We start from the raw sequence: 10,672 nt of genomic DNA on the forward strand, positions 1-10,672 counted from the left end.
AGCGTATTGATTATCGTGATCTGATAATTGATTATCAATGATTTTTTAACAGCTTTTTATTCTGTAGAACATAATTTAATTTTTGAGACACTGAAACAATTTGGAAAATTCTTGGACATCATCATTATGTTATATACGGATATTAACAGTAAGAGGGATGAGACTAGGCTGCAGTATATCTTCTTCTTTCGGCTTTTCCCATCAGGGGTCGCCACAGCGAATCATCCTTTTCCACCTAAATCTATCATGAACATCTTCTACCCTAACATTAGCCAACCTCATGTCCTCTGTTATAACATCCATATATCTCCTCTTTGGTCGTCCTCTTGTCCTCCTGCCTGGCAGCTCCATCTCCAACATCCTTCTACCAATATATTCACTATCCCTCCTCTGAACATGTCCAAACCATCTCAGTCTGGCCTCTCTGACTTTGTCGCTAACACAGGCAACGTGAGCCGTCCCTCTGATGTACTCGTTCCTTATTCTGTCTAACCTGGTCACTCCTAAGGAGAACCTCAACATCTTCATCTCTGCTACCTCCATCTCAGCCTCTTGTCTCTTTCTCACTGCTACCGTCTCTAACCCATAGAGCAGAGCTGGTCTCACCACTGTCTTGTAGACCTTTCCTTTGAGTCTTGCTGACACTCTTTTGTCACACAACACTCCTGACACTTTCCTCCACCCGCTCCAACCTGCCTGCACTCTCCTCTTCACCTCTTTTCCACACTCTCCATCACACTGAACTGTTGACCCCAAGTACTTAAACTCCTGCACCTTCTTCACCTCAGCCCCCTGTAACCTAACGCTTCTACCTTGATCCCTCTCGTTCAGACACATGTATTCTGTCTTACTACGACTTACTAGGCTGCAGTATATCACCTCCTTTATTCATGATAGCTACAGAATTATTGTATATGCTTATTAAAAACTCTAATATTGAAGGGATATCTGTAGCTATCATTTGGTGATACTGATATACTTTGATTTATCCAAAGTGCCAGCTGAACTTTCCTCCTTCCATCAGCAGATTTTACTGGTAAATTATGTGTGGCCAATAACTTACATAACAATTTTACTTCATTAAAAGGAATTTTCCAAAGCTGATTTATTATATATTAGAACAAAATGTCTAATTTCCCTAAAATATAAAGAAGCACTTTTTGAATTATAAAGAATTTTTAAGAGAGGAATTTAAACAGATGGTCGACACTCGTTATATGTAAATGACACATTTAGAAACCACAGAATGTGAAGTCGTTAAATTTATGTGGAATTCATTGTACAGATGGTTAAAATTAAAATTCAGAGATGTGGACGTACTTTGTTTTCATGCAGTTCAGCATGATAAATCTTAAAAACACTGACTTTTTACTATGGTTTTTTGTTTTATATCGTTAGAAGCTCTGATACACCTTCTTTTTTCTTATATTATTGTGATGTCTCAGCTTAGCTCGTTGAAAATGACTTTTCTCAATACCTGCTGTTTGAGGAAGTGTTTCATGTTCAATATTGTCGTGCTGTTACAGACTAATAAAAAACACAAATGAATAATTCACACATTACATCGCTCTTAATCATACAGTCAGCGGTTGCTTTGGTAACGCAGACACGTGCAGAGGATGAAGGATATGTTGCAGTGAATCCTCCTGACACTCAGTGTGTTTCAACCTTTGCTGCTTGTCTTCCAACATGTGTTTGTTAGAAACTGAAAAAAACATCTGCAGCACTTTTCCCAGGAAATGAAATAGTGATTTAAACCTGCACATCAGTCCCTGTGTTCCACTGACTGACTGACTGTGTTCACCTGCTCCAGGAACCCGGCTCCACTCGTCTTCCTCCAGTTCTCCACAGCACTGCACCATCACCGGAACAATCAGTGTGTCTTATTCCCAAAGCAGCAGCAGTAGCTTCAGTCGTTTCCTTACATACAAAGTCAACAGGACAGACAGATAGATTGTAAAACCCTCAGTTTGTGCAGGTGGATCACTTCATTCCACCTCCATCAATAGGTGGAATGAAGTCGGACACCACGACCCACACGAATCAGAGCTGAGTCAGGAACTGACGAGAGTTTGTTGTTATTTTGGTGAACTGAGCCTTTAACTCCTGTACACACCTGTTTATTGTCGGTAATAATAAGACAGTTTACAGGAAGAGCTGAGCTCAAAGTCCGCAGCAAAATCTATCATATGATCAAGTTCTGTGAAATATTTCGGCGCCCATCGCGCCACTGACTTCCCGCTCAGGTGTGTCCAGGTGTCGCTGAGGAGGAATCAGCTGACATGGTTGATCTCTGATCAATGATTTATTCTGAGCTCGGTTATCACGCAGCAGCTTCACCAGACTTCGTCCAGACTCAGACATGTCAGCGACCAGCAGCGTGGGGGTCGTCACACAGGTTCAACAGGATCTGGGGACCCCTCCTCCGGGGACCCGACCCAGGAACGGTAACTTCAAGATGATCGGGGTGAGACACGAAGTCAGTCACTGCATTTAAACCAAATCAACCTTAGCTGACTTCGATGGTTTGTAATCTGTTACACAATAAAGTATCCGAGTAGTTAATCTTCGTGTGCGCAGGGGATGCAGATCCTCGTTGCTTTGTCGACCTTCGTGTTTGGATTCGTCATCATCAGCAGCAAACGTCAAGAGAAACTGGCTGTGAACAGCGGCATCTTCGTCTGGGGCCCGATGACGGTGAGTGAGCCGAAGCCCAGACCACGTTCGAGTCTGGTCCCTGCTCTGTGGCCTGGACCGGCTCTCCTATGATGGGCTCTCTGAGTCCTGGTCTCCGTTTTTGTTTGCAGTGCTTCATGGCGGGATCTCTGACCGTGGCTGCTGGGACGTCCTTGAGCCACACTCCGGTCAGTAACTCACTCAAACACCAGGTGTTTCCAGGTGTTTTCCAGGTGTGCTAATGTGTCTCTGTCCAGCAGATTAAATGTGCTGTGATCCTGAATGCTTTTGCTGCTGTGGTTTCAATTGCTGCAACTATCATCTACTGTCTGGACGTGACATTTAGCAACCCCTTCTCTGATTTTTGGAACCAGGATCCGGTAAGACTCACATTACTGAGGACTAGTTAGGTTATTGTGTGGGCACTAGTTAGGTGCACAGCTTTGGTTGTGACAGATAAACAGAATCCGATTAAACAGGTGTTGGGGATGAATCGTGTCTACGGGTCCAGTTTGAGCTTCTGTCCAGAGACCTGCTGTTGGTTAGTAGCTGAGCAGGAACAGTCAAGTCCAGGAACCCATTTCTTTATGTTGCTCACAGAAGTTGAACGAGAGAAATGTTTCAGGACCCGAGAGACCAAAGCCAACATGTTTCTTCTTTATAGGGCGTGGTCACGGTGTTCACCGGATTTTCCTTTGTCATGTTTTTCCTGGAGTTTGGCTTGTCCATGATCGTTGCCCTGAGCTGCTGCAGAGTTACCTCCCACGTAACTCAGGTGAGTCCACCTGTACATGTAGACAGGCAGCAGTTTAAAGGGGGAGTCCACCAGTTAAGACCGATTCCTGGTTCCTGTTTGACCTCAGAAGGGCGAGAACACACTTTTATTTACAGGGCAGAGGTTCACCGTGATGGCAAGAAGAAGAACTCAGAACAACGATTTGTAGAACAGCAAAAACAGAGTGAAGCCCCGTGAGAGGACTGACACCACGGGTACTTTTAAAACCGATTTGAATGAATCATAAAGAAAGGCAGGTCCAGGGGCGCCAAGGGAACAGGACTCTGGAGACCTCGATGAAGACCACAGAACGGGAAGAGACAGATGGGTCTCACTCAGCGAGTTTACCTGAACTCAAGGAACATGGTTACTGGAAATCCAAGTATACATGCAGCTAAAGACCAAACTGGATTGTCCTCAGCCCTGGGCTGATTTCAGAGCAGTGCTTCACACCCTAACCCAGTTTAGCTGTTTGGAAACTTCCTGATCTCTACCTGCGGGGTCCTGAGCACGATCTCTGGTAAAATGATGATTAAAAACCTGGTGACACGTTTACATGGCAGAGTGATCAGAGTTCTCTGGGAGAAATCAGGTTTCTCTAATCCACTACCCTGATTACGGAAACCAGGTTTCCTGTTTACATGACGCTAAGAAATCAGCTTATTGTAACCGGGTTACCTGAGTGCGGAAAAACACTCTTGACAGCAGCGTGACTCTGATGTAGATGGATGATGACGTATCAGGAGATCAGGTGAGTGAAGACAAGATGGCGGCTCCCAGCAGGTCTGCGTGGTCTCCTCTCTGTGTTTCATCAGCTCAGCTGCAATTTGGTTTGATTGTAGGGTCAAGGACTAAATTCTTCAGAATCTCATGTTGAGGAATTTCCTTTTCACGCCGACTCCTGAATCTGATCATTTACAAAATCAAATGAAGCTGTTCAGTGAAAACCTGAAAGTCGTTTCCTGTTTTCAGCGCCCAGTAATCTTCACCAACCAGTTCTTTGAAAACTCCATAGTGACGATGGAGAATCCACCTTCATGCCCACCCCCGCCGGTAGCATTTGACCCCCCCCCTCCCTATGAGGTGAGATATGCAGGTGTTGTACAGGAGTCATGTGACTGGACATCAGCTGTGTTGTTGTTTCTGAATCCGTTTGTTGTTGTTTACAGAAACCTCCAGATTACAGCAGCATCGTCCCCTCCGGCATCGGCAGCTGAATCCTGAATCACAGATCGAGTACTGTCTTGTCAGTACCGTGGTGTTGACAGAACCCAGTCCCCTTCGTCCCCTAATGGTTAATTACTGTAAAGTTTACGACTCAAGGTTTACAGGTACTGATCTGAGGAACGTAACCAACACCTGGTTTAGGTCTGAGGACTCCACCTGATGAACCTGTGGCTTCACGTGTGTTTGTGTTTATGTTCAGATTGTATTTTACATTTCTTCTGATTAAACTTTTCACTTGAATGTTCTGATTGGTTCTTGTTGAGTCAAGTTTTCTGTTACTGCTATAAAACCAGCACAGCTACGCTGCAGACGGACTCCCGTGATCCACTGCAGCTCTTTACAGGGTTCAGTCCAAACAACACACAGACATAAACCCAGCGTTGTGTCAAAATGGGTCAATTTTTAACTTGGTGGTTTTTAGTGCAGGTCTAGCAGGGTGTGGTTCCAGGAGGCCACATCCATGTCAGCGAACATGACTCAGCTTTAAATGAGAGGAAGCTCGTTTACTGACGTCACACTGAATTAATGACAAGAAAACTTGTTCCCAGAGGTTCTGTTCAGTAAAAGCTGGACCTGGTTGAGGGTCCTAGGCCACCCCCTGGTCCTGGAGAACTGGAGAACCAGGACCAGGACGACTCAGAATCTCCACCGAAACAAGAAAACGCCTCCAGTCACTTTCAGATTTCTATAAATGTGTAAGCGACGTTCAGTCCGTCCTCTGCCTGAGAGACTGGACAACGTTTTCTGTTCTCTCTGTTCTCTCATAAGCTTCTACTGTCACTTGTGTCCCTCGATTTAATTATAAATTTAAACATAACATAACAGATTCTTTTTCTTCTTCAACTGATACTTAGCTCAATTTATTTTTCATTGTCACTTAACTATTACTTACTGACAGAGTCCTGATCCAATATGACAACAGACGCATTTCAGAGAGTAGCATCTGTAAGTCCGTGGTTACAGAAGTGAAACACACACAGATTGATGAGAAAAGATTGTGTCTAATGATCTTTTTTAACCTTTTTCTGTACCCTACAGTGACAAATCTAACCAGCGTCCTTCGTATTCATCTGCGAACAGGTCTGCAGGTCTTCCTACAACCAGAAAGGTCAGATTTCCAGGATGTTGTACTGAGTCTGGTTTATATGCAGTAGTATCCAGCACATCAGAGGTGGGACATCTCAGGCTGAGCTGCAGTTTATTATCATCGGTCTATTACCTCATTTAACTGAACCTGGTCCTGTGTTAAATGGTTCTGAAACAGTAGCCTGGCTCACTGGAACAGTGATGGTCCTCATGGTTAGATTACTATTGTGTGAGAAAACTCTCTGGGCAAATAAAATGGACGGAGTCCCACAGCCAACAGTTCAACATCAGGGATGCAGAGACGCTCTTTGACAGTTACATGACCAGGATGGCACCACCTGTTGTTAATGAGAACATCAAGCCCCCCTCCTCTCCTGAAACCGTCTATATTAACACTGGAGTCAGGAATACCATCATGCAGCCATGTCTCTGTGAAACACATCAAACTACACTCTGCAAAGATTTTCTCCATCCTCACCAGAGATGTCAGTTCGTACATCTTATTGTCCAGTGATCTCACATTGTCCATAATCAGAGAGGTTAAATCTTCTCCGTTCTTTATTTCCTCCGCACTGTTTTCTGCCGCCTCTTCATTCCCCCGTTGTCCTCCTTCTGATCTCCTCTGGGATGTTTAAAGTCCGGCCATCCTCAGTAAGATCAGCTGGTCCCAGGTGTAAACAAAGGACCTGTCTCTATGGTGATGGAGCAGCTGCTGCGGTCTTTCGGATGAATTGAAGTAGGAATCTAAACGAAGGTAAAAACCCTAGAACAACATGATGTGAGAGGGTGGGACTTAGTTTATTATCTACACGAAAAAATATAAATAAGGAAGAGAGCAACTGCAACTAGTGACAGTGAGAAAGAGTGAATTATCTCAAAGTAATAAAGAAGAGAAAGAACAACAAGCTGTGTGAAGTGTGACTGGAGCTGAACTGTTTTTCCTGTTATTAGACTCGGAGTGCTGGAGCCACCACAGCTGTCACAGGCTGAAAGGTGGGTTCACCTGACCAGGGTTAGGGTTAGTCGATCCCAGAGCTGACACAAAGACACAAATATATTTACAGAGTCACCAGTTAACCTGAACACAGTGGATTTTCCCTCTTGTTCTCCTATCACTGCTATCCTGCATCGTTTCCAGAGCAGACAGAACAACAGGACTTGTTGTCACGGTTAACGGAGGGGGACGAGGCAGGAATGAACTTAAACAGGATTTATTAGGCAAAAACAGGCAAACTAAGGAGGGTGTCAACAGACACTACAAAAACACGAGAACAAAGTAACAACTCAGGGATCAAAGGACAAAACAAAAACCACTGCACAAGGGCAGGAAAACACTCACGGGGAAAAAACAGGTAATAATGTCCAGAGTTCAGAGGGGGAACGAAGTCCAGGGAATCCAGGGGGGAAGCAGACAGGGCTGAGGAGGACGGGCAGGAACAGGCAGGTTTTGCAGGCACGAAAAACACAGACTGGAGACTGGTTGGGGAGCGACGCTGAAGACAGGTTGGGAACGACGACGAACTGACAGAGGGGAAAAGGGCTGAGGAGAGTTTTGTAGGGGAAAGTGGGCACAGGTGAGTCTAATGTTCAGCTGATTGCTGTGAGCAGAGGGAAAAAATGGGCTGGTGGGCGGAGTCCAGAGGGAGAGTGAGGTGGAGAAGTGAGGGGAAGCTTCAGCTTGGCCTGATGCCAGGCCGAAACGGTGACAGAACCCCCACCCCAAGGGCCGGATCCCAGACGGCCCAAGAGGGAACCAGGAAGGCGAGCACACCAAGACCGTCGGGAGGAGGGGGCCCGGAGGAGGGACCAGGCGCAGCAGACCAGGAGGACTTCCGGCGGACGGCCGGTGTTATGCCGAGTTTTGCATGCCTGCCGAGATCGGCATCCCCCACTCTAATCAGGGAGGAGGATGCAGATCTCGGCAACTCCGAGTTGCCAAATATTGCACCCCCTCCATTATTAACTGTAACACACGTTTTGTCCATCTTTTAGATTATTTTAAGCTGACAGTGAAAATTCACATACGCAAAAGGGTAACAAAGCACACTACAGATCTTTGCCCTATTAAAAATGGTACAGCAGATTATTGGTGTTGTGGTTAATGAATGTTTTCATTGTGGTTCATTGAATGTATGAATGTTATCAATGTGTCATACTTTGTCAAGGCAAGTTTAATGTAATAAAATATCTGCTAATAATAAGATTTGCAAACTTCGGTATGATTTGAGCCACTCACACTTTTGCGTATGTGAATTTTCACTGTCAACTTAAAATAATCTAAAATATGGACAAATGACAGCATTTTGTTATAACGTGTGTTACCGGAGCTGTTGTGGTGGTCGAGACCGGGGCTGGAGCTGGTGTGGATGTGGACTGAGTTCAGAATTAAGTATAAGTTTAAGTCTGTTTTTCTGTGATCAACTGTCAGTTTGATCAGCTGAGCACGTCCATTTCAGCTATTCAGAAACAAATCTGAGAAAACTTACTATAATGTGGGAACACAAACACATCACTTGGTGTCCAGTTGTGTTCCTGTTTTATCAAAGACCCTGTTCCTGTTTTATCACAGACCATCTTACTGTTTTATTACTGACCCTGTTCCTGTTATATCACAGACCGTGTTCCTGCTTTATCAAAGACCCTGTTCCTGTTTTATCACAGACCGTGTTACTGTTTTATTACTGACCCTGTTCCTGTTTTAACACAGACCCTGTTCCTGTTTTATCACAGACCATATTCCTGTTCCTGTTTTATCACAGACCCTGTTCCTTTTTTTATCACTGACCAAGTTACTGTTTTATCACAGACCATGTTACTGCATATTACTGACCCTGTTCCTGTTTTATCACAGACCCTGTTCCTGTTTTATCACAGACCATATTCCTGTTCCTGTTTTATCACAGACCCTGTTCCTTTTTTATCACTGACCAAGTTACTGTTTTATCACAGACCGTGTTACTGTTTTATTACTGACCCTGTTCCTGCTTTATCAAAGACCCTGTTCCTGTTTTATCACAGACCGTGTTCCTGCTTTATCAAAGACCCTGTTCCTGTTTTATCACAGACCATCTTACTGTTTTATTACTGACCCTGTTCCTGTTTTATCACAGACCATGTTACTGCATATTACTGACCCTGTTCCTGTTTTATCACAGACCATATTCCTGTTACTGTTTTATCACAGACCCTGTTCCTTTTTTATCACTGACCAAGTTACTGTTTCATCACAGACCGCGTTACTGTTTTATCACAGATCGTGTTACTGTTTTATCACTGACCCTGTTCCTGTTTTACCACAGACCGTGTTCCTGTTTTATCACAGACTGTGTTATTGTTTTATCACTGACCCTGTTACTGTTTTATCACAGACCCTCTTCCTGTTTTATCACAGATCGTGTTACTGTTTTATCACTGACCCTGTTCCTGTTTTACCACAGACCGTGTTCCTGTTTTATCACAGACTGTGTTACTGTTTTATCACTGACCCTGTTCCTGTTTTATCACAGACCCTCTTCCTGTTTTATCACAGTCCGTGTTCCTGTTACTGTTTCATCACAGACCGTGTTCCTGTTTTATCACAGACCATGTTACTGTTCCTGTTTTATCACAGATCGTGTTCCTGTTTTATCACAGACCCTGTTGCTGTTTTATCACAGACCGTGATTGCCCCCTTTAGGCAATATTATTAGGAAACACACTAAATTTCCATTGTTATGCAGATGACACCCAGCTATATTTATCTATGAAACCAGGAGAAACTAATCAATTAGTCAAACTTCAGGAATGCTTAAAAGACATAAAGACCTGGATGACCTCCAATTTCCTTCTCCTAAATCCGGACAAGACAGAGGTTATACTGTTTGGGCCTAAAAATCTCAGAGGCACTATGTCTAAACACATTCTCACCATTGATGACTTAGTTCTGGCCTCAAGTAAAACTGCAAGAAATCTCAGAGTTATCTTTGATCAGGATATCTCCTTCACTTCATACATCAAAGAAATCTCTAGAACTGCCTTTTTTCACCTGAGAAACATTAAAGCTAAAATTAGGAGCATCCTGTCCCAAAGTGATGCTGAAAAACTAGTCCATGCATTTGTTACTTCCAGACTGGACTATTGTAATTCATTATTAATGGGATGTCCCAATAACTCATTAAAAAGCCTCCAGTTAATCCAAAATGCTGCAGCCAGAGTTCTGACTGGAATTAGCAAGAGAGTTCATATTTCTCCTACGTTAGCTTCTCTCCATTGGCTCCCTGTTAAATCCAGAATAGAATTTAAAATTCTTCTCCTCACTTATAAATCCCTTAATAATCAGGCTCCATCTTATCTTAAAGACCTCATAGTTCCATATCTTCCAAGCAGAACTCTCCGTTCTCAGACTGCAGGTTTACTTGTGGTTCCTAGAGTTTCCAAATGTAGAACAGGAGGCAGAGCCTTTAGCTATCAAGCCCCTCTCCTGTGGAACCAGCTGCCAGTTCAGGTTCTGGAGGCAGACACCGTCTCTACATTTAAGACTAGACTTCAAACTTTCCTTTTTTATAAATCTTATAGTTAGAGATGGATCAGGTGACTCTGAACCATCTCTTAGTTATGCTGCTATAGGTTAGTCTGCTGGGGGACCTCTACTGATACACTGAGCTCCTCTCCTCTCTCCTTTCTCCTCTTTCCATTTAAATTCTACCATTTCATGACATTAACTTTGTGTCTTCTCTCTTTTAGTTGTGTTTCCTCCTCTCTGTCTCCCTCTCTCTGTACTTTTCTGCAGGTATCCTCAGCCTGGAGCTGTACATCTCCAGAATCCAGTTCATCTGCCCAATGTTCTTGCTGCTTGTTGTTGTCTTATTGCCTGCTGTTCTTTTCTCTCTTCTCTTTCCACTCACCCCAACCGGTCGAGGCAGATGGCCA

General features: G+C 43.9%; 1 protein-coding gene across 2 annotated transcripts; it reads left to right on the forward strand.

The window, feature by feature from the left end:
- Positions 1–2,203: 2,203 nt before the first annotated feature.
- Positions 2,204–4,843, forward strand: LOC113159292 (membrane-spanning 4-domains subfamily A member 15-like). Of its 2 annotated transcripts, XM_026355911.1 has the most exons (7): positions 2,204–2,467; positions 2,581–2,697; positions 2,808–2,864; positions 2,937–3,056; positions 3,341–3,451; positions 4,424–4,534; positions 4,621–4,843. In XM_026355911.1, the coding sequence occupies exons 1-7, from the start codon at positions 2,363–2,365 to the stop codon at positions 4,666–4,668; spliced, it is 669 nt and encodes a 222-aa protein (XP_026211696.1). In that variant the 5' UTR covers positions 2,204–2,362; the 3' UTR covers positions 4,669–4,843. The 2 variants fall into 2 exon arrangements, with proteins under 2 accessions (XP_026211696.1, XP_026211695.1); XM_026355910.1 differs by lacking the exons at positions 4,424–4,534; positions 4,621–4,843 and having other exon boundaries at positions 3,341–4,021.
- The last annotated feature ends 5,829 nt before the right edge of the window (positions 4,844–10,672 follow it).

Source organism: Anabas testudineus, chromosome 12, assembly GCF_900324465.2.
Source record: "Anabas testudineus chromosome 12, fAnaTes1.2, whole genome shotgun sequence".
NCBI lineage: Eukaryota > Metazoa > Chordata > Actinopteri > Anabantiformes > Anabantidae > Anabas > Anabas testudineus.